Raw genomic sequence first — 24783 nt, 5'->3', positions numbered from 1 at the left:
CCTGTTTGAACCAGTAGATGTACTTAAAAATTGTTCACAGAACAACTACAGACAACACGCAACAGTAGCGTAGGTGGTTATTATTTGCAATAAATATTCACATCAGGCTCACTCCCATGTGAGAGTTCTGTGAAACTTCTGGCAATTATTTTTCTGTACACAAGGAATTACTCATCCTGTTTTGGACGAAAGTGTCAAAAGTGCGATTTGGATTCACTCTTAGTAGTTCGTACTTGTTGATGTAGAAATACAGAAAAAAGAAAGAAAATAACAAAATAAAATAAAAATTACAATAAGGCTTCGTTTGATTATCATTTTTCTAAGAATAAAAATGAAAAATATAGTCATTGCAATATTCACGTAAGAAATAAAAAGTCTAATATAGTGGTTTGATGTGATGAATAATGATCATTTTTTTATTTTGTGGTTAAAGAATGAAAATCAAATCGAAACTAATACTCCTGAATCTTTCAAATTTAACAAACAAGTCATCTTCCCCCGAAGACTTTTAAGGGAAAAATAAAAAATAAAAATCTACCCACAAAGTTTACCAAGCTTAGTAATAGCCAACCTTTTTGGACCGCCCTATGTAGAAAACTGTCGTTTTGTCCAAAATATGTGGCATCAAATTATTTTCTCTTCCTTTTCCTTTTCCGTTCCATTTTCCTCTCCTCTGTTTCATCAAGATTCCATTCTTTCTCAGATTCTTCTCTTTCCATAACCATGCCTGAAGCATCTGCCTTATGTTTTTCCACCTTCTCCTCAATTCCCCTCCCCAAGGAACCCATTTCCTGTCCCTCCACTTCTTTCCCTCACCGTAAATTTCCTGCCCATCGCCCTCAATACCGTTCCCTCCGGCTTATTGCCAACGCCTCCGGTTCGGATCATTTTCTTGGTGATGGAGATTTTTTCGGGTTCTATCCCTGGGAGTCTTCCGATGCTGGAGACTCTTGTATGTTTTTCAATTTTTCCCTAATCTTTTGTTTATTGGGCATGGTTGATTATGTTTACGTTGAATTCGCTGAATTATGTCTTGAGGATTGAAATTCGGTGGCAGAATTGAGATTATATGTAATTTGCATTTGAATATTTTGTATGATATTTCCATTCTCTAATGATTTGCAAGGAGAAATTTCTGGGGTTTGGATGTAAGCCGAATAGGACAGTATAGAGCTTATTTATGAATGTTGATTATGTTAGTCTTCGAGGTTTCTAGTTCAAAAATGTTACATTCTTGGTAGTTTTATCAATGCAATGATTTTGGATTTGTATATGTTGTTGGTTCTTCCATTTGCAGCTATACACTGGGTCCCAGAGGAGAGGGTCACATTGTTTACTGCTGATGGTTTGATTCAAATTGGAGGGAACCTTGTCCCACGTCGAATTTCTTCTTCTGATGTATGTTCTTTCTGCAATGCACAAACATATAATTTTGGATTATGAAAATGGATTGGATTTTGGTTACTTAAATGTTAAATCATATATAATGAAAACTGGTTACTGAAAATTCAACTTTTGCAGATAATCATAGTGTAATGAAATTTGTTGTGCAAAGTAAGTAGAAACTTTAAAAATTTTACGATTTAATCAGATTTTAAATGCAAAACCACATATATTTTTGGTTATAAACAAATGACCTTTGATGTTTCCAATCACTGGAAATTAGCCAATGGTCAAATGTTTTTCTGCATTACCATTTACGATCTTCTAAATCAAACCTACTAGCTTTTAGTGGTACTTTCTGATGCATTACTTTGTAAGCATAATTTATGACATATTTTATTTGCTTCTCAACAAAAAAAGATATAAAATATAAGCATGACATTACCATCATTGCAAAACACAATGTGCTCCATCTTTTGCCTCTGCCAATTTATGATTATCTTCCTTTTTGCATATGGTAACACCGAAACACAAAAAAGCAATAATAGCATATTAGCTTAAGGAATTTAAATGTGTCGGTTCTTACTTTATCTTTACACTTCGATATGCACTCTTCTAACCCTCATCTCTTAACGAATCAACAATTTTAGCTAACTCTTTATGTAGTTTACTTTCCAGAAAAAGCAAGGGAAGGTTAAAATGTCACAAAGATTTCAACGGTTTCAGGAAAGTAATTACATGGATCCAAGACAAGGTCTATGTTTGGGTGCACTCTTTGACATCGCAGCAACAAACGTAAAAAAAAAAAAAAAATTATACATTTTTAAGATTAATTTTTGGCGTTTCAATCATTTATGACATCTGAGGGAATTGGTCTGTGCCAGGGACTTGATATGGGCAGAAGACTTTGTATCTTCGGGTTTTGTCGCTCTGTTGAGATGCTCAGTGATGTTGTGGAAGATACTGTTTTGGAGCATGGTGGGGAGGTATATTCTAGTATCTATCTTTTAGAATTTCTTTGGATAGAATGTGTATTGTTGTGGCAGATTGGAACACTGGTTAGACTCGCTCAGGTCTTTTTGACTAAGAGGAGTATTTAGGCCTTCAGCATCTTGTCACTCAATGGAAAAAACATTTCATATTTCTTTCCAATCCTCTGTTTTATATTTTTAGACAAAAGTTTTCATAAACTACTACTCGTATTTCTTTCCTTCAGAGAAACATTTATAGTTTGGCTGCTTCTTTTTATAAATCATTTGGCTTCTTCTTTTTATAAATCATGGGCTAATTGGTATAAAGCAAGGCTAGCGACTATTAAATCATGTTTGGAAAGTGTTTATAAAAGGCTTAATTTATAAATACATAGAAATGAGTGGTGGATAAGTCGGTAGTACTTGTGAGTCATGTGTGGATAAAAAGTGGCTTGAGTGTTTATAAACTATTTGATAATATGAGCCGAACATAGGCTTAGTTTATAAATCCATAGGTCAGGAGTTAGATTGTTGGGATACATCATGTAAGGGGATGTCATAGTTCGATTTCACATACAAGGAAATAATTTTGTTAGATTACAAGTTTCAGGGAATGGAACTTGTTTCTCCTTTCAGTATTTTATCTTAGGGAGGTTGACTCGATGGTTAATGGTTGTGGTGTTGGTGTTTGTAAGCATAATTATTCATTGGGAGATGCTTATTTAAGACTAGGTGGATTACTTGGGTCAAGTGCACATTATCATTTTCTTTTCCATATTGAACTTATAATTAGCTGCTATTTCAGCAGCTGAAGTGCCAGTCGGCATTGTTTTTCTTCTTCTTCTTCTTCTTCTTCTTCTTCTTCCCTATTTTATTTTTTATTTTTTATTTTTTTTGATTGGGGATGGGGGATGAGCTTTTAGTATTCAGAAAATTGAAAATATCCAACTCTAATACTGCAGCTGGTATCCTTTGATGTATTACACTACCTAGAAACAGAGAAGAGAAGAAGAGAGGAGCAAGAGGGATGCGAGAGAGAGAATTTGGAGAAGGAAATTTACCAGACACTGAAAACGGAAAATTTCCTAATTTTGAACATAATAAATATGAAAAGGAAATAAATAAATTACAAGAACCTCCCTGAAAATAAATCCTATTTTCTTTTCCTAAAATAAGTATCGAAACTTGGTAAATCTTAACATCTATTGGGATCTCTGTCGCCAATTTTCCTCTCGTTATGGTTTGCTTTCAAGAATAACAGTTTGGAAGACTGTTATTATGTTTGGGGGTCAATTTAATAATCATAGTAATCTTCTGAGTGCTTATAGCTAGACGGTGTTGCACATGGATAAATGCCAAGGAAAAGCTAAATTTACTCCCATGTTACAAGGGTTGTTGGTCTTTGTTATCTACATTTCTTCTATAATGACCTGTGCTGATGGGGGTAACTGTTCAGGCAGTATGTGCCATATACTTTTTTAGCTATTTATTGATCCACTACTACTGTTGAACCTGCACGGTGGTATGGTAATTTATTTATTGGGAGCTCAGTTCAGACAAGAACTGTGGAAAGTTTGACAGACTCGAGTTTGAGATTGCACCAGTTTTTATAATGATGTCCATTTGTCAGATATGTACTTGTAATTAACTTTTTACATCTGGGCTGGTTCAAAATTCAGGTTGTGGCTGCAGAGAAAGCAACTAAGGGTGGGTTGCACGAAAAACTAACCATGACAGTTGCAGTGCCATTGCTATGGGGAGTTCCTCCAGCTTCTGAGACTCTTCACCTTGCTGTTCGGAGTGGTGGAGGGATAGTAGACAAGGTCTATTGGCAATGGGACTTCCTGTAAATAAATGACTAAGCTTTTCTAACCATTTGTTTGTGCATTTGTAAATAAATATCTGTCAGCTACTTTGTACAAATTCTGGGAAAGTATATAACTGTGACACTTGATGTTAATATCCTTCCGTGTATCATTTTATTTTGTATCTGGAATCTTAAATGTATCATTACGCTTGAGAAGAATTATCAAACTTGAATGACTTAAATATATTTATGTATTTTAAATAAAATGGGACCTCAGTAGTTGAGACAAGATGCTATAGTTATGAACAAAGCATCACAATATATCAAAAATTACATGGTTGCATTACGTATGTGTTAAGAATATAGTTGTTTTCGATTTTTTAGGAATGAATCACGCACGAAAATAATAAATAATAAAGTTTCAAATCCAGTTGTTGCTGAAATTATTAGTGTAATCCAGCTGCTTCATCACTTCAATACTGTAGTCCAATGAATCTTCATAAAAACATATATTAGTTGGATTCTCACAAACATATCCATTGAGTGAATCACCATTTTTAGCAAGCTTCAACTTGGTATTTTCATCAATCCCACTGCTGAAATGGCTGGAGAATCCATGATCATACTCTACTACCTCTTGGCCATGGCTTATAATGTGGTTGGTAGTGCAACTACCATCAGATGAACTACAACTAGCTTCACCTGATCCAAAGATGATCAGACGGCTATCATTAATCTGATTATTATGCATGGAACCCACACCCACATAGCCATCTTGAGGTTGGAGGGCAGTACTGGCTGAATGTGGAGACTCTACTGATGAATTGTGATGAAGTGAATACGTTATAGCTTGGGGATGGTTTTTCTGCAGCATAGCTGGCACCAGCTCCAGAAGGAATTTCTTCTTGAGCTTAGTGTTCCAATAGTTCTTGATATCATTGTCAGTTCTGCCTGGTAACTGACCTGCTATAATTGACCACCTGCATTTTGAGTTTTGGATAGAAACGAAAATCGTTGTCGTCAGCTCGTGCCGTAATATATTGAGTCGAGTCCCATTACGAGCTTGGAAAATAAGGTAAAGAATGAGAATATTGGTAGATGATAATACCTGCTTCCAATACTAGCAAAAAGGCTGCAAATTATTCTGTCCTCATTATCTGTGAATTCCCTGTGCTTAATATTAGGTCTGAGATAGTTCAACCATCTCAATCTGCAGCTTTTCCCACATCTTCTGAGCCCTACTCATGCCAAAAATAATGAATCATCTCATCTCATCTAAATGCTTAAACCATTATAAGAGAGAGGGAAAACATTCACTTGCAGGTTGGATTCATTTTCTATAAAAAAAGGTGATGCGGACACAATTTTCACATAGGTAGCAGTGAGACTTGAACACAAGTCTTTTGCCTATTCTGATGCTATATTGAACGTCCTAATCTAAAAGTTCAAATTTTTAGAGAGAAATGCATATATAAGTTTCTGTTTTCAGCTAAAATGGACAGAAACGAATAGAAGAATTCAAGCAAAACAACAGATTAAACAAAAAGGATCATGCAAAACAAGGGAGACAATTCAAAATGGAAAATTCCCATGCCAGCTTTTTGTGGGAGAGTTGTCCAATTCCCTTCAGTGCCATTCTTCTCCATGTATTCCTTCAGCTTCCAGTCTTCTTCAGGAGTCCAATGCCCTTTCTTTACATTTGCCTTGACACAGCAAGGAGTTCTTCCCATCTCTCTCTCTCGACTTCTTTCAGAGTTCTATCTGATGTTTGTGTGGTATTAATTTGTCTTCTTTTCTATAGAAAGACTTGTTCAGTACAATATTGTTGTGAGTGATACACAAGTCAAAATGCAGAAATATCTCAATTGTCAATTCAGTGATTAGCTAAGGGAGCTTTCTAGTTTCTATAATAAATCTACACCATATGCATTAGAAACAGTACTCTCAATCTGCCCTGTTTTTCTCATAAAGAATCCAAAAGACTTTAGCCAATTAACGGCATCCAATTCAAAACTAACAAGCACTGGTCATGGTTTCATTTTTGTTGCCATTCCATGTTTCTAGATGTTCAAACCTGTACTTGTCAAACAATGTTTCTATGGCAGTAGAATCTTGACATGTTATGCATGCAGATGCCTGTGTTTTAGGTTTCAAGCTACTTTTCGAGGTCGGTAGACAAAATTTAATAAATTCACACTCTTTGTTTAATAGCTTAAACTTTTAAATGTATTATTTTAACTGTTCAAATTTTGGTTATATGAAAATTATGTTTGTCAGCACCGTATAAAAAATGAATTTGGTCTAAAAGAAAGCGATCGTATAGAATTGTGTGGTAGCAATGTGGATGGACCGGACGAGATTGACTCGCTAGATCCGATTCAAGCCTGATATGGATTTGTTAGGACTCATTTAATATTATGGTTCGTGCTAGACTTGGAACCCTTTTCAGATTTGAGGGTCAGACCGGCCTATGGACTTGCCAATGGTGGGTCGGGCTGGTTGGACCCTCCCATCTTTAAAGTTTATTTTTTATTTTATTATTATTATTATTTTTTGAATACCAATGCGATATAATTGTCACAATTGGAGAAATGAATATTGAGGGACACATGAGAGATTGTGTAAAAATAAGTATTTTTAACTAAAAATTGATTTTAAAAGAGGGAAAAAAAATGTATACCGAAAGAAGGTCATCTTGGTTCCGAACAACCAGTGTAGTCCATATTGACACCACTATAGAAGACAATTTTTCAATGAATGTACAACTTTCTCCAATAACTTAAACTTTTAAATGATACTGTTAATATTCTAGTACGTAGACAATTATCATGACACAAGGTCGTCCATTTTACCATCCAATTGGCTGGCTAAAATTATGTATTAACTACTAACAGAAAATCCTTTGCCCCCTCTCTGCCTTTGTGGAAATTTAACGTAGTATTTCGTATATTAGTGCATGTTTGACAAAGTTTATAATTGCTTGTAACTTGCACAACTCCATCTTTATCCAATACATATTGTAGGATAACAACAACAGTCAATGCACTTCATTTGTTCACAAGACAAATATCTGAATTCAAAATACATCTTCACAAACATAGAAACATCTGTTTTCAATTGAAAACCACTAAGAAACATTGTATATAATGTTATCACCCTCATCCAAGGTGCAAGCAATAGCATGAAATACAGAATTTCCGATAAGTCCCATCTTCTACATGTACACGTTCTTTTTTCCAAATCCATCGCAAATTCTCCGTATTAACACTCAACCTAGCATTGATATACCCCATTAAATCTCAAGATGCATTCATGGGCAACTTCCTTTATATTTAGGACATATTAATCCATTGTAGCATCTTAGCCCCCGTTTGGCCTCCATTCTCATTCTTTTTCTCTTTCTTATTTTCAACCACACAATCTTCCATAAATTAATATTACACACAAATCAAAAACCTTTCATTCTTTTTCAACCACACATTATTAAAAAAAAAAAAAAAAACTATTCCAACCATTAAAATTTGATAAGAATGGGGCCAAACGGGGGCTTAATTTGTCCATCTATACTTGAATTCTATTCATCGGCTTCATCTAAATGTCTACCAACATAGTAAGTATTGATTTCTCCCATTTTCTTCCAAAACAAACTTGTAAAAAAAACCTCACATAGATTGCTAAGAAGCATATCATACTTCAGCATATCTAAAAATTGAATTCCTAGGTGATTTTTTCATCAACCATTTATATATAGGTTTGTGAATACTTTCATGTCCATCCAATATATAAAAGATGCTAAGTGGATGGCCTTTGATGAATCCCACAGACAATCTTTCAGATATTTCCCCTTGAAATCATTTCGCAAAAAATTCTGGTACATATGCCAACGCAAAAACTGTATTCCGCCTCAGAAATAAATTTGAAACAACATTCGTAAGTCCTTTCTATTTGTTAATCATAAAAGTCACATAGTGGTTGTTTGGTATGGATTTTGTTAATTGATTTTTTTGACCGTTAGAGATAAAGTATGTCCTACCTGTGAGAGAAGAATTCAAAAATGACGACTGTAATAGTAAAATAATGATCAAAAAATTGATTTTAATTTACTTTTAATCCCTACCAAACATGCTCATAATACGAATTGTCCATACAACTGAGAAATTATCACAGTTGATCTCCAATTTGTTCTCCCGAACTTTGGGTCATGGTCTATGTCAGCTTCTTCTGAAATTATAACAAGGAAAACAATAATTAGTAAATTCTCAAATTATAAAAATTATTAAATTCTAAAATTAATGTCAACCAAAATATTGCAGATTAAAATAATTTTAACTGTAATAAGAACAGAACAAGTAATTAAAATTGTAGGAAATAATAAAAGAGCGAGTGAACTTTCAAATCGAAGCCTGTGTAAACACAGTTGCATAAAAATAGATTCATCCCCTCACCATAGGTGTTTGAAGTTTAATTGGAGCGTCCGTTTTCCAAGATACAACGAAAAATCAGTAAAACCTGAGCACTATAAACACTACTCTGGCAAGTTGACTTGGTATCCGAACACTATCACCAAGACATTGACAGAAAATAAAATTATGTATGCAGATAGAAGACAAACTTTTATGCAGAGAAGGAAGATTTTCGTGTTTTTGTAAAGGAGGAAGTGACCGAATAAATAGGTTGCAATGGAGAATTAACAGGCCAGGAGTTAACACACCAATCTCTCGATTAACACAAACATAATCACACGAGTTTAAGGAGTCAAGAAAATTTGGAAGGTTTTCATTTGGAAAAATAATAAAATAAAGGCAAAATGTGGACTCTCTTAAGGGCCAATTTTTGCTCAATTTGGTTCGACATTCATTTGCGAATGTCGCACCCGCACACACGTTGAAAGTTATTTTGATTCGTGATTTGCACTCCTACGCACACACGTGGAGAGAGTCTCTATACTACACATAATTACACTATTCCAAAGTGCAATCATATGTAAAGTGGTCATTACCTTTATCTATTTTCCTATTCGAAATAACTTTAAAATAGTTTCCCTCCCAATACAAAATGTCTTCCAATGCATCACTTTGAACTGCAATTTCCCATTTATCCGAACATCATTTTTTGCAAGTAAATATTTGAACTCGATATTCTCAAAAAGGAAAATACAAATGAATCTTGATCTTCCAAAATAAACAAATGATTCCACTCAAAATTTATGTCGAAGTCAGCCCTTCAATTCATTTTTTCCAACCATTAAAACACAAGGGCATACACAGATAACATTTATTAACAAATATGTCAAAGTAATGTTAAGAATTCTTTATAAATAATCTTTTGTTCAATACAGCATAATTAATCTCATTATTTTTTTAATAGAACATTAATTGGATAATAGTGTTTATTATATGCAGCCCCAACAACATATTATAATTATATGGAGATTAGGATTTATTACCTCGATTTTGTCCCTCTATCTCCATTGTCGTCTACTTCAAAAAACAAATGGGCATCCTTGTCAGAGGAGGATGGGAGGAGTTAGGTGGTTTTCTATCCTTGTTTTCTTCCCCTTTAATCAATTATGTAAAAGAATTTTTAATAGATGAAAATAGTTTTTGGTCGATTTGTCATTAGTTAATGGCCATAGTATACCACGTTAGCCCTTACTTTTGTCACATCAACGAATTTGTCAATTTGTCAATTATCATTTGAAAAACGTTTAAACTTGAATGAATGTAAAAAACTACAAAAAATTCAATGATCATATGAATTTTTAACAATTGTATGGTTTTTTTTTTTAGATCCACTAAGATGAGTATCTGACTGTAAATTTCAGGGTTCCGTTAAATTTGTCGAGGTGCGCAAAAATTGATCCGAACACCTACGGTCATTAAAAAAAAAAAAAAACAGGTGTATGGTTAATAAAGTTTTATATTGATCATTAGCAATTGGGGGTTCTAAAGAAATTTACGAAGAAGGTAAATAAAATTGTTGGTATTGATAAAAATTGATGTTTAACTAGTGAGTTATGTTATGTTATCAAATTGATTTTATCATAAATGTGTCAGATTAATACTTAATAGCATTTCATTGTTAGTTGGTTCAAAAATATTTTTCAATTACCAATGAAATACTGCCAAGTATTAATGTGACACAATTTTGATAAAATGGCATAACTCTTAATTAGTTTATATATATTTTTTTAATCATACATTCTCGTAATAAAATATTTTACATATAAATTTAATTTTTTTTCTTCCTCATTCAAAATTTATTTTAATTGTTATTAATGAGGAGCTAATTTGAAAGTCTTGAATTTTAAGAAATCTATGGTTACCAATCATTTTAGTTGCACCAAAGTAAAAAATAACCCCTCAATTGCTTACAGAGTCAGAGTGTATAAATCAAACCTCTCAATGTTGGAAAACGCATCTGATCAGCTCACTCTGCAATTTTATGGCCACCCACCTTTATCACTTCAACATTTTTCACTCTCTCTCTTACAATAAATTCTTATGCTCTTCGCCTCTCAATCTCCACATTCGTCACCACCAGAGGCCCCGCAATTTAACTGTTTTTGCCTGTTCAGTAAAGAAACCCAGGTTTTCATTTACTCAGTTATTCCTATTTTGGGTTTCTTTTAACTGTCCGTATATTTAGCTGTATACACTTATTGGGGCCTGGGGTGGTTATATTTGTTGAAATTTTTATTTCGTTCGATGTTTACTTTTTTGTGTGTGTGGCTGATGCAGAACTAATAGGAAAGGGAAGAGCGATGAAGATCTTTGCAATGATATCAGAGAATTTTTATCCAAGCTTGGACTTCCCCAGTCTCATGTGCCCTCCATGAAGGAGCTCTCACAGCATGGAAGGTTGGATTTTTATGGTTTTCTCTCTGCAATTTTAACTTTAGTTTGTCCATAATTATGGCCGAGAGAGGCGTCAGTGATTTGGAATGTTGCTTGCTGCTAATGAAAACACGGACTACTCAAAATTCTTGATTAATCTGTATGTTAATCATTCTCTAGTGTTTATATTTGCTTTCACTGTTCTGTGCAATGTTACATTTTAGGGATCTGTACTTGTGACTAACGCTACCATGATATGGCACTGTGTCATTTTTTGGGGGGGGGGGGTGGATATAGTGGTTCATGTCACTAATAACAGAACATATTATCTGAAATGCTTAGCAACAATATGTTATACAAATTAAACAATGAAAAAGACAAGGGGAGTGACTTATTTTGAGATCAGTAATTTAGTACAATACTGTGAAACTATTTAAAGCAGCTTTTGTTTTGTTTTGTTTTTGTTTTTGAAACCTTTTTTCTAATTACCTATGTGGTTGTGCTTCATCTTGAAATCTTATACACTTATGAAACTAGCGTAAGTACTTTTTAAAACCTTTTCGAAATAGAGTATAGGAATATAAGATTTCAGCTGAAATCAGATATTAGGATGCTAGTAGTCAGGTGAAAATCTATTGCTTTCCCTGTTTCAGGATTATTTTTCTGTATAGACAGATGATTTGACCACTAAAAGCTGTCTGAATATCTACTAAATCTGAAATTTTCTTTGAGAGAAATGTTCATAAAGAAGTTTCACAATTTCATTTCAGAATTTGCAGATTTATAATTTCAGCATATGGCTGCTGCAGAGTTTGAAGTATATCTGAGGAAAAATAATTGTAAAATTGAGGACGTTGCTTCCATTAATACATTATTTTTCAAGACCAAGTTAAGATATAGCAAAAAAGAAGATACAAGGATGAAACTAGAAGAAAGTGGAGGAAAACTTAGATCTTTTTAATCCTTTTAATGACTATCTAACCGAGAATCTTTTCGTTAAACTTCGCGAGACCTAATTAGTGTTGACACCACCTCTTAGAAACCTCTGAATTAAATCACATCTGTCATTTTCATCTCCTCTCAATATACAACAAGACAATGAAGTAATCAAGGACAGTAAGTATGTGTTTTGTGCGTGTTTAATTCATAATTCCGAGTATTTGCAGGCAAGACCTTGCAAACATTGTTAGACGTAGAGGATATAAATATGTTAGACGTCTTCTTGAGGCATCAACAGAGACAAATGTCAATGGTTCTAATGCAGAGGAAGATTTGACTGGAAAATTAGTGGCACTTGGTAGTTGTGAAGGTAAATCTCTGGCCAATACATCTTCATTATTATATTATTTCTCACTTCATAAAGATTGTGCAATTTAATCTTTTGAGTTGAAACTCTATTGTTGTTTAGTTTCAACTGATCAGAATGAGAAGGTGGAAATTTTGGCAGACGATACTTCCTTATCAAGTGAAGCTATCCAGGAAGATTCTATGAATTACATAGAAACAGATGGACAAGTCAACTCTAATGATCGAAATTTAAACTCCTCAAGTTGTTCAACTAATTTATCATTGCAGGAAAAGGTGGCTCAGTTTATTCAGAATGGGGAGTTGGATATTATTGAAGGTGAGTTGCAGACAAAAAAAATTCATATCTGGTTTTGTTCATTAGGCACTAAAGGTTTACATTATAACATCTGGCACTAAGTCAAGTTGTATTGCCCTATGTACATAAGAAAACAGTTTATTTGAGGGAGATAGGAAAAGAGAAATAGGTCTTAATTGGATTATTATCAAATAGGTTTCTCTGCCTGCCATTTTCAAAACAAGAAAAGGCATAAAACACTTAACTTAAAAAATATTAATTATAGGGAAATTAGAGTCTTAATTGCATTTGTTAGGGAGAATATCAGCGGAGTTTATGAGTGTTGGAAGGTACTTTGGAGTTCATTTAGTAAGTCTCTGTGTTGATAACTTATCTTGTGCATTAGAGGACCATGAATAGTTTTCTAGATCAATTAATTCTTCAGCATGACTGAATCTCTGATCAATTATCGTACAATATCCTTTCGAGTAAATCTATTTTAGAATACATATTAGGTTTTTGTTCTTTCTTTTCCAAGTTTCATCATGTCGCCATCTTTTAGATGTATTGCTGTAGCTTTGATTCCCTTTCGGCTGAGATCTCTTTGAAAAACAACACCTTAGTTGATTGCTGTGCATCATGGGTTGGAATTGTTTTCTGAAGCTTCTATACTATTAATTGAGCTTTTTGCTTGAAGCTCAGATAGTGGCTTTGGGATTACGAAAGAAATAGTTGCAGAAGATGTAGAGGGGGCTATTGGATCAGAGGGCACTCCAAAACCAGAATTGGCTTCCATGATTTCTAGTTCTGGTGGTGCCCAATTGCTAAATGGAAACGCCAATTTGTCACTCCAGAACCAGAAGGTTGAACGTCCTGTATTAGAAAATAGCACTTCCAGGTTTGTTTCAATTCCTTGCAAAAAATCCCTAGGTGTATATTTTGTTGGACAGTTTTGCCAGCATTACTACAACTTGAGTGATGGCCAACAAGAGGGTTGACATATGCTGGCACGCTGTTTGTTCATATACTGCTGAAGGTTCCAGAACTAGAGGGTTTAGGCTTTTAACCTCTCATGATTACTTGTATACAACACGGAAATGGAATTTTTTTTTTGATAGGTAATCAAATAATTTTATTACTTAAAAGAGAATACATGGGGGGTGTACAATCACTTTAAACTATTAAGGAAAAACATGAAATTAGGCAACCCATCTACAGGATTTCTAGTCACAGCATTAAACCAAGAATACAAGGTAAAGTAAAATGTTTCTCTTATCTGCTCTCTTGTCTTTGTTTGGTCTTCGAAGCAACGATTGTTCCTTTCTCTCCACACGCACCAAACAATGCAGCCCGGGATAAGGTGCCATGCTAGTTTGCTATCCTTGTCCCGAAATTTTCGACGCCATGCCCGTATCACGTCCTCTATACGACGAGGCATCACTCAATCCATAGATTGTGAACTGATTATACTGTTCCAAATCCAACGTACACCATCACAATGAATGAACAAATGATCGATCGTCTCCCCATCCTTGTTGCACATATAACACCACTCGGTTGCATAAAAGCCTTTACGACGAAGATTATCCACCGTTGAGACCTGTCCCCTCACAACTGTCCATAATAGGAATGCCACCCGAGGAGACAATTTACACTGCCATACCAACTTCCATGGGAATGAATTATTCACACATCCCAGAGGGAACCAAAGTATGAGCGAACCGAAAAAATGCCATCATGTGCTGTCCTCCACCTGATGCAATCCCTCTCTCCAACCCGAATTTGGACCTCATGTAAAATGGTCATAAACAGCGAATAATCTTCCAATTCCCAATCCTGAAGATCCCTCCCAAAAGTTATATTCTAGCTATAACTCCCATTATGAATGTCTAAGAGATCACTCACTATGGCAGTGGACACTGAGGCAATACGATACAGAGAAGGGAATCTCTCCTTCAGCGGTTGATCTCCGCACCAACAATCATCCCAAAATTTAATCTCATTACCTTTTCCAACCACAAACTTCAGTTTGTCCAAAAATGCACTCCATCCCCGTCGGATATACCTCCACAAGCTCACCCCATAAGAACCACGATCCTCAAATGTACACATCCCCCATCGGTCACACTATACTTCACCCTAATTATTTCTCTCCAGAAACTGTCCCTCTCCTCTCCAAATGGCCACAACCACTTGCCTAATAAGGCTTTATTGAACATCACGAGGCTCCTCACCCCAAGATCTCCCATTCTCATCGGCAAACAAACAACTCCCCAATTGACCAAATGGAGTCTCTTCTCCCAACCCTGCCCACAGAAATTCTCTTTGAAGCCTCTCTAATCTCTTTGCCACTGCAATCGGAATGGGGAACAATGGCAAAAAGCAAGTAGGGAGATTGGAGAGAGTGGATTTAATGAGAGTAAGTCTACCTCCCTTAGAAAGGTACATACGCTTCCACCCTGCTAACCTTCTCTCTATCATTTCCACAATACCATTTCAGATATGGGTACTTTTAAATCGTGCCCCTAGCGGGAGTCCTAGATATGACATCGGCAACTGCGCAACCTTACAACCCAATATATCAGCCAACTCCTCGACATTATTGACGTCCCCAATTGGAATAGCCTCAGACTTTCCCAAATTAATTTTCAAACCAGACACCGCTTCAAAACATAAGAGCAGACGGCGCAAGTTCCTAAATTGTTCTACATCTGCATCACATAAAATCAATGTGTCATCTGCAAATAACAAATGAGACACCTGCAATTGATCAACCATAAAACTCCTTATCAAACCCGCTCTCACTGCTCTTTCAATCATCCTACTGAGAGCCTCCATCACAATGACAAATAACAATGGGGACAATGGATCCCCTTGTCTCAAGCCTCTACTGCTCCGGAAATAACCCTTTGGTGTTCCGTTGACCAAAACTGAGAATGAAACAGTAAAAATACAGAATTGAATCCATTTACACCATTTATCCCCAAAGCCACAGCACCTGAGCATATATAACAAGAAACCCCAATTCACATGGTCGTAAGCCTTCTGAATATCTAGCTTACAAAGCATCCTTGGGGCCCTTAGGCGCATTCTTGAATCTATGCATTCATTCGCTATAAGCACAGAGTCCAAAATCTGACGCCCTTTTACAAATGCATTCTGAAACTTGGACACTACTTTTTCCAATACCTCCTTTAATCTGTTTGCCAGGACTTTCGAAATAATCTTATACACCCCGCTGACAAGACTAATGGGGCGAAAGTCCTTAATATCAGTCGCTCCCGATTTCTTAGGGATGAGCACAATAAATGTGGCATTAGAACTTCTCTGGAATCTGCCACGTTCAAACAAATAAGATAAAGTATTCACAATATCCAGTCGAACCACATCCCAACACGTTTTGTAGAATGAGAACGAGAAACCGTCGATCCCGGGGCCTTATCATCGTTCATGCTGAAAACGACCTCCTTAATTTCATCCTCCCCAAATGGTCTCTCCATCCATCGGGCATCATCCTCATTGATTGTAGAAAAGTGCAATCCCTCCAATTTTGGCCTCCATTCAAATTGCTCCCGATAGAGGTTTTGATAAAAATTAATCAGTTGGCTTCCAATTTCCTGTGGTTCCTCATAAGTAACCCCGTCCACCTCCAAAACTGTGATGGAGTTGTTCCTCCTATTAGAATTGGCGACCCTGTGGAAGAATTTAGTGCATTTATCCCCTTCTTTCAACCAAGTAACTCTAGATTTCTGTCGCCAATTAATCTCCTCCATCTCCGCCAACCTCTCCATCTCTTCCTTTAATCCTCTATGTCTCTCATTCTCCTCCCAGTCAACCCCTGACTCTCCTCCCGCCTATCCAATTCCTCTATCTCTGACAGACACTGATTTTTACTGTAGTTAACATTGCCTACAACTTCCTCATTCCATTTCTTTAAGTCCCCTTTCAACGCCTTTAGCTTCTGATCCAATACAAAATAGGGAGACCCACTGACTTCATAGGAAGTCCACCACGTCTGTACTCGCTCTCTAAAACCTTCTCAAACCTGAAAGGTCTTCTTCCACCACCCCTTCTATTCCCCGATAACATAATAGGAAAATGATCCGAGTATACCCTCCCCAATCTTCTCTGAGTGACATCTGAATATTTAGACTCCCACTCCCCACAAATCAAGAACCTATCAATACGAGACAGAACGGGTCGATCCCGATTGGATGACCAGGTAAAATCTCCTCCAATCATAGGTAAATCCACCAACAAATTCTCCCTAATAAAATCTGAGAACTCCTCTATTGTCCTAGTTAGTCTCCCACCACTCGACTTCTCCGAAGGAAATCGAATCACATTGAAATCACCCCTAATACATGTAGGGAGATTCCACCAAGCCCTCATTCCAGCCAGTTCATCCCACAAACCCACTCTACTGTCATCAGAATTAGGCCCATAAACTCCTGTGAACATCCACCGAAATCCATCCTCACAATTTTTGAAAGAAATCGATATAGAGAACACCCCTATACTCACCTCCTTCATCTCAAGCACTCTAGTGTCCCACATCACCAACACGCCTCTTGAAACCCTTGATGACCCCAAAAATTGATATCCAACATGATCTCCCCCCCATAAACTACGAATCACCGCCCTCGAGATAAACTCCATCTTAGTTTCTTGTAGGCAAACAAGACTTGCCCCCCATCCCCTTAGCAAATGACGAACACCAAGCCTTTTACTAACCTCATTGAGACCCCTTACGTTCCAGTAATGAGTTTTGGCATCATTATAACACTCCATAACCCCTCCCCATTGTTTCTTTCTTGGATTCGCCACCCTTACCAGCATAGTTTACTGACCATTCGAGCCTCTTAAGTTCACGATCACTCTTTTTTCTTAATTTACTTCCATGTGTACTGATGTCTTGTCCCCTATTAGCCTCCAGTTCCTCGAATAATTGTAACAATCTACTTTCATACCCATCACATGACACGCCAACCAACTTACTAAATTCCTGAATTTTTTGTAGCACCCAGTTTGAAGGTGGGTGACCAACTTCTAACACATCAGCTCCTGAAGTATCCTCACCCTGATAGCCCTCGAGATGATCAAAGGACCGTTCTTTCTCTACTACCACTGGTATAATGTCACTGTCACTTTCTCCTTTCTTGGCACCACATACCCATAACACCAAAGCTTTTTCGGTCCCCATATCGTTATCTTTTGTCCTCCTATTATAAATGTTCGTAATCCTTGATGTCGTCTGTGTATCGTTGTTTTCTTTCACTGTGTCCATTGACAATTTCTCCAAGTTCATCATACTGAACTTCCCTTCCTTAGACAGCGGTTCCTCTTCTTGTTCAACTGCAATCCCTGTGTCTACTTCAGTTCGATTGACCCCCACAAAGTCAACCCCGTCATCGTTTTCATGGTATCCCGCTTCCATCCTCACCTGAGAATCACAATGTTCATCTCCTCCCTGCTTTGCATGTTCTGTAATTGGTGGTAGTTCCTCATGAGTCAATCCCGGTACGTGTATTTCATCGGTTTGATCCTCATCCAACTCAACCCCACACTTGTGACAGCGTACCAATTTCATGGGCTCCATTTCAGGCCCGCTTCCAACCAATCTAAGTAATTCATCTATTGCTCCTTTCAACTCCTGCGCATGGGTCATTATTTCAGCCCTACTCAAACAAATTTCGTGACCTTCGTTATCACCGACTTTATTTCTTCTTTCCTTTTGCTGAAGCATCCGTTGGTTGGCATTCTCCGAGGTCTGTGAGTTTGCTGTAATTTCTGCATAAGTCATCATTTGTCTGTTTCGTTCAATCATCGTTTGTCGTTTGGCCTTATCCCTAGCAACAAATGAGTCAACAACTATTTGAAATACTTGCAAGACCGACGCCCATCCCTCTCCATTTACACCTTCTGGTATCATGACAACTCCTTTCCGATGCCTCTCCGCATATTGTGCTATCATTAAATATCTGCCTCGATGGTTCACACACCGTTGTGCCAAGAAAGCTCTTGAAGACTCATTGAACTTAAAAACACATTCCTCAACTTCTTCTCTTCCTCAATCTGTCTACCATATTCACCATCCAAATAGCACCATACCTTCCTATAAAGATTGAATCCGATGACTTCGAACCCCATTCTGTCAACTTAACAGTGCCAGAATCGTTAATAGATACTGCGAAGTCCTTCGCCTCCACTCTGAAACGATGATTGAATACCAAACTACGCACATCCGTCAATTTTTTCCCTATGTATTAGGAATTCATCAAATGGAGGAACGGACAAGCCGATTGATCTCGGGGCAGCAAGCTGCCCGGCGGCGGCACGTGGACCACACGCGCCAGCAGACGCGAGGTCGGAGCTGCGCGTGTGGGAGGCAGGAAACCGGCAGGGGTCGCCGGTCCCTGCTGAGGCCGCCGGTGAGGCGCGTCTGCTCGAAATCTGGCCGGATCTGGTGGAAAACGGCTGGGCGGCGCTAGGGTTTCCACAGTAGACTGCGCCTGTGTGTGAACTGGGTGGTTGGAGGGGTTGATTTGTGGCGTGAGGCCGGTTGTGTGGTGCCTACTGGACCGTTGGTCGCCGGCGCCGGTAGTGTGGGGGTGTGGTGGCTGGGTTATTTTGGATTGTGAGGGGAGCTCCATTTCTCAGGTTTCAAACTCGTTCACGCCGAGACAACACGGAAATGGAATAATATCAAAGTAATCTGGATATGGCAATTGGATTAAGATTTGAATTTATTTATTTATTTATTTTTTTAGTTCCATTTTATCTTTGCTTTTTTTGTGCTTTCCAACTTGGTATTATTAGGATGTTTTAATCCCACTTTGCTTATTTATTTGAAACTTCCATTCTTATTTGACTCTCGTTTTTATTATGTTTGTAGAAATGGCTATATGTCAACTCACGAAGTGAAAAATGTTGATAGTAACAAGAATGAAGATCTTGAGGTCACTATATATCACAGTTATTCGGTTTGAGTTATACATTTGTTGTAAAAATTTCCATGTCATTAATGATTATTTTAATAACTTTTCATCCTTTTTTGATAGACCCAAAAAGTCGATAATCAAGCTGAAGTTAAGCGCTTGAAGTTCATGCTGGTATGCTCTCTGTCTGATTACATGTTATATAGTACTATGTAAGCCAACCTTGCTTGTACCGATGTTGTTTCTCAAATTTTTCCAAAGAAATAACAAGTTTTTTCCCAATTTTTTTTCAAAATAATAACTTAAGTGCGTTATTTTCGCTGTACTTAGCATCAGAAGGAGTTGGAATTGACTCGGTTGAAGCAGCAGGTTGAGAAGGAAAAGGTACTTTATTTCATCTGACTACGAATTGGATGTTGCTCTTTGCCTATAAAGTTGATAAAAGAAAATGGCTTTCTTTCAATATCTTTAGCAACATATAGGCATGTTCAGTTGCAGAAGTTTATAGGAATTTTCTAGTTGTGAAAGTACCTAAGCAATCTCCGTTTTGTTTTTGCATTCCAGCTTGCTTTGTCTGCTTTGCAAACTAAAGCAGAAGTGGAGATAAGCAACGCACATAAACTTATTTCAGAAAAAGATGCAGAATTATATGCCGCTGAAGAAAGCCTCGCTGGATTGAAGGAGGTACTTTGTTTTCTCTTCTACTTTTGACTTTTTGTTGAGTTTATGTGAAGGCTCTTGACCCCATGACTGGTTGGTCTATACATGAAATTTGGCTTAAATGCTGTTAGCTTGTTGCATTACTTGGTCCTGGATATGCTCTAAAAAAACTTTCACAACTTGTTACAGCTTGGTGATTAGAGCAAGACCCGATTAACCATTTTGTTAGTGATAAATTAGGCATTCTTTATTATTTCCTTGATGTAAAATAAAAATGCTGAAGGATTGCCTTTCGGAAATAACTTTCTTTCTTGACAGGTTGAAATTGAGTATTCAGGTGATGGGGAAACCGTGGAGCTAGCTGGTAGCTTCAATGGTTGGAATCATTGGATTAAAATGGATCTACATCCACCATCAAGTATCATAAACCCCATCGTATCAAGGTTTTTGACTTTTTCTTCTTTTTATAATTTAACCGCTAGCCACTTTGTTAGCTTTTTGTTTTTGATGATTGATAGAAACTAATCACTTAATTTATATGCTATTTTAGGTTGTTAATTGTATGATGCTTTTATGTTCTTTTTCCTTTCCATGTCCAAAGAGATTCATTTTTTTCACATACTTGGTAACATCTTAGCTTGAAATTTCTGACTAAAATTTTTGGCCAATATGTATTCTCTTATTAACATGAAAGAACATGCCACTTTTCAAGTTGGCTATTGACCTTTATGTAACTATAAGGCTAGTTGATGTTGTTATTTATGAATATAGTAAATGTTGCCCAAGCTATATAGTGCACTTTAAAAATCCGTAAGAATTTTTCCTCTGTTATTCACATGCCATGTTAAGAGCTAAATTAGTTTATTTGTTGGGTATTTATTTTTAAACGATAACACCCATATATCATTGGTTCATTGAGGTCATTGTGAAAGATCTAGTGACAATAAGCATATGTGCTTAGATCTTGCCTTATTTATTTTTATTTTAATATTGAGAAGATTGCATCTTTTGGATATGTTGCTTTCAAACGTGGTTTCCTTCATTGTGTAATTTTTATATTCGAACCTTCCAGAGAATGTTTTGCTCATCTTCCCCATCTATCTGTACACTATCATATACAGAATGATGTACAAATAACATTAATCTTGAATATTAGTTTTGTCATAGTGACAACATTTTTGGATATGGTATGAAAATTACCAGTTGACTTTACTAAATCACTTTGTCAGGAAATCCCAGATTTGGAGAACAGTGTTGTGGCTTTATCCTGGGGTATATGAGGTGCGAAGGCTACAAACTGATTGCTTGTGATAATTTCTTTTTCCTGGTTATTTTTAGAGAATAGGTTGCCTGAATATATCTACTTCCAGTAGGATAAGAAATGTTGCCTTTCTTCTCCTCGGAGTTTGGCACGGATCTTGAAGCCAACTCAACTTTGACCTTTTACTGGGAAGTTTGGTTCTGAAGAGGCCGACAGAGATGAATGGTCTATGTGAACAAAAAGAATGAAAAATTGTCATATTTGTATGAGGATTCCCCAACCTATTTGTACAGTAGCAACTTGCAAGTCCTGAACCTTTATTTTTGGCAAGATTAATCCACCACCTTTCATTTTGTAGCAAATTGGTCCCCATTTGACGGTTTCCATTTATTTTGATGATTAAACATCATGTGATATTTGCATGACTCACTTTTTGAAGGATAAAATGATTAGACACTTAATTTTAATAAAACATGAATAAAATTGAAAGAAAAGGGCAAGAGGGAAAAGGGAAATGGAAAAAAGGAAGAGAAAAATGAAATGCCAACCACACCCTACATCCCAACTTCTGCCCCCCAAACCCTCTTCTAGTTGCCCCACCTGAATCCCATTCCCAACCCTCCTGGCTCCTCTCCAAGGCGCCCCTCCTCATCCGAGCCCAACTCCTCCCCCTGATAGTCACTGTCAACCTCTGATGCTCTGGCACCACCATGACCCATGGAACTTTGTGAAAACAAACAAAATTCTCCAATACAATGAGGAAAAAGAATTAAGTTTAAAAAATTTCTTTAACAATATACACAAGAAACACTTGAATAGTATGAGATTAAATGCAGGGAAACCCGACCCTCTCTCTGAAAGGCTGATGGCAGAGCTAAACAAGAAAATCACATGAAAATGCGAAAGCTAGAAGTTGGCGTAGCTTTGAGCTAACCAATGAGTACAAACTTCAGCACAAATAATTTAGCAATCTACATAGATATACAACATGTATTCTTCTAGGGTCTGGAATGACGCGAGCAATAATCGGTGGTGTTGGTTTAGGGAAGCAGCTGGGTGTAGTTTTTATTCCTTTCATTTTCCCACCTCATTTTTCCTTTTCTTTTTCTATTTTGTTATCTTCTTATTTTCTCTTACATTTAATTCCATTAGAATTAAGAGTTTATCCATTTTACCTTTCGAAATTTGAATCATGTGTGGTTCTCTTTAACGAAAAACGAACTGAAACAGTCCAGTAGAGACCAACTTTCTATGAAAGTGAAACGTTGAGGATGACTCCTGCCAAAAAAAGGATTGGTTTACATGTTATATTTCAAATAGGTTGAGGACCTAGCTATGATTTCCTACAAATTTATAACTAAACTTCATGTCTGTAGGTATAACAAAGTTGAAATATCAAATGCTGTAGTTATTGAGGGACGACAGAAGGATATTAAAACTGGCTTTTCAAAATCGTAAAACTTTCATATCAAATCCTGTCATTGAGTTCTCTGATATAAGCAGTAAGAAACATTTTGTTGGTTTCGTCTTATATAGATCCCTTGTTTATTTGCAGATAAAGTTCATCATTGATGGTCATTGGAGAATTGATCCTGAGAAGGAGTCTATTAACAGGGGCACCGTCCATAACAACATACTTCGAGTTGATAGATGATTGGACTTCTGCGCGAACCATATCTGTCTTGTGTATACCAATAAAGGTACTTGGCAATTTACTTCTTACAAATAGATTAAAGTATAAGAACATGTTTGACTAAGCTTAAAGCGAAGCAAAGGTTACTTTTAAGTAACTTCTTGTTTTCAAAGTCATTTTTTTCTTACTTTAAGTAAAAAAGTTACTTTTAAAAGTAATTGTTACCTTACTGCCAAATAAGTATTTTTTGACTTCTCAATTTAACCATCTTGTACTCAAACCTTAGAATACACTTCCTCAGTTCGTTGATTGATTTTATATTATGAACATACTTTTTGTTTACATATACTCTTCCGACCTTTGCATAATTTATGTATAGTACATATGCAACCTCTTATTCAGAATCCATAATGTATCTGCATAAAAGTTTCTCAGCGAATAGATGCAAATATTTTTAATATTTATGTGGGAAATTGCACCATTGGTTACCAACCATTCTAGCATCAAGTTGGTTTTCAACACTGTAGTTGCACAGTTAGTTCTCAATGATGAAAATATCCAAATTTCAATTAAATCGTCACGTGCTCACGTGTCAAATTTCATGAAACTAGATTTTTCTTTCCAACTTGGTCGGTGCTATGAAATTTGAAGTGAGACATGTTTCATGAGGGCCACGTGACTTTGGGGCCTGATTTTGCAACTATAGTGAAATATTGATGACCAACTTGTTGATGGAGCTATAGGTTTGGAACCTATGGTGCAGTTTTCCCTATTCATGTTATATTGCTTCTAATATATTGATTGCTAAGCATTCTTTTCTTCTCTTTTTTGCCTTTTTTCTTTAGGTGACCAAATGGACTTGTAATGACAAACGACTTGCAATCTTGTGCTGCGAAGAAAATGATTAAGTTCTTGAAGTCCCATGTAAGAGCAGATGCAATCTGGTCGAGCAGATATGTACTTCAGACAGCCATCTTGCAATGTTGATGATGAAAGGTTGGCGCTTTATGATCTAAAATATTTAATTTACTTTTTTGCCGTTGCATTACCCATAATTAAAATCATATATTTCTAGGATTAGATGGTTGTATCATTATGGTTCTGACTGCTCTGTAATGGAAAATTTTGGTCGGTTCAACTAACATTTCTGCTATTTGGTACATGTATTGCTGATCCCTTTGTAGCGGGAACTTCACACTTAAGATCCTCACATGTTTTAATTATAACTATAGAAGAAATCTGATCGATTGGGCCACCAGCAACCATGTGAAACTCAAAAAAAGTAGAACAAGAAAGAAGGATCGTTAAAGATCTAAAGTGGACAACAGTGTAGTGTTGGTCGAAGGAAGACTTTCCAACGAGCAAGTTCATAAAGTTTGTCGAGATTCATGAGTGCTATAGAGAATGTAAGAAATAGTAGTTTAGAGGAGATGGAGTATACCTAGATGTCTGAATGACAATGAAATTTATATGGGTGAGATAATCGCCTGGACGGGATTAGTTGGGATTCCTCAAGATTTGTGGTTGGTTAGAGTTGAATTTGATCAAATCTATTCGGTTGAAATATAATGCATGTTTATAGATAACTCATGTTAGACTTGGTCAAATCATAGCATGATATATCTTGACTGTTTGAAGATAGAATATCGAAAGTTTTGAGCTGATCCGCAGGTCTTGGATCGTGACTCGGGTCGGTAGCATTTATGAGTTGG

General features: G+C 36.5%; 3 protein-coding genes across 8 annotated transcripts; 2 read left to right on the top strand and 1 right to left on the bottom strand.

Annotated features, from left to right (window-relative positions):
• The first annotated feature begins 614 nt into the window (after window positions 1-614).
• On the top strand, window positions 615-4339 carry LOC111369419. The gene is made up of 5 exons (XM_022990934.1): window positions 615-952; window positions 1298-1398; window positions 2062-2178; window positions 2268-2369; window positions 4034-4339. The coding sequence occupies exons 1-5, from the start codon at window positions 724-726 to the stop codon at window positions 4202-4204; spliced, it is 720 nt and encodes a 239-aa protein (XP_022846702.1). The 5' UTR covers window positions 615-723; the 3' UTR covers window positions 4205-4339.
• An 81-nt stretch (window positions 4340-4420) lies between these two features.
• Window positions 4421-5891, bottom strand: LOC111368964 (transcription factor MYB36-like). Its single transcript, XM_022990457.1, has 3 exons — window positions 5756-5891; window positions 5270-5399; window positions 4421-5141 (listed from the first exon to the last, which is right to left on the bottom strand). The coding sequence occupies exons 1-3, from the start codon at window positions 5889-5891 to the stop codon at window positions 4583-4585; spliced, it is 825 nt and encodes a 274-aa protein (XP_022846225.1). The 3' UTR covers window positions 4421-4582.
• A 4638-nt stretch (window positions 5892-10529) lies between these two features.
• LOC111369418 (protein PTST homolog 3, chloroplastic) lies at window positions 10530-24233 on the top strand. 6 transcript variants are annotated; one of them, XR_002698127.1, is made up of 14 exons: window positions 10530-10751; window positions 10902-11021; window positions 12164-12306; window positions 12406-12621; window positions 13282-13477; window positions 19475-19538; window positions 19641-19691; window positions 19848-19901; window positions 20082-20201; window positions 20496-20620; window positions 21407-21458; window positions 21551-21701; window positions 22815-22892; window positions 22994-23128. XR_002698127.1 is itself a non-coding variant. In XM_022990932.1 (13 exons), exons 1-12 carry the CDS (start codon window positions 10606-10608, stop codon window positions 23090-23092), a joined length of 1347 nt encoding a protein of 448 aa, XP_022846700.1. In that variant the 5' UTR covers window positions 10530-10605; the 3' UTR covers window positions 23093-23138; window positions 23917-24233. The 6 variants fall into 6 exon arrangements, 4 of the variants coding, with proteins under 4 accessions (XP_022846700.1, XP_022846699.1, XP_022846701.1 ...); XR_002698128.1 differs by lacking the exon at window positions 21551-21701; XM_022990932.1 differs by lacking the exons at window positions 21551-21701; window positions 22815-22892 and adding an exon at window positions 23917-24233 and having other exon boundaries at window positions 12445-12621; window positions 22994-23138.
• Window positions 24234-24783: the final 550 nt, after the last annotated feature.

Source organism: Olea europaea, chromosome 20, assembly GCF_002742605.1.
Source record: "Olea europaea var. sylvestris chromosome 20, O_europaea_v1, whole genome shotgun sequence".
NCBI classification, from domain to species: Eukaryota; Viridiplantae; Streptophyta; class Magnoliopsida; order Lamiales; family Oleaceae; genus Olea; species Olea europaea.
This window is presented reverse-complemented; position numbering and strand designations above follow the sequence as displayed.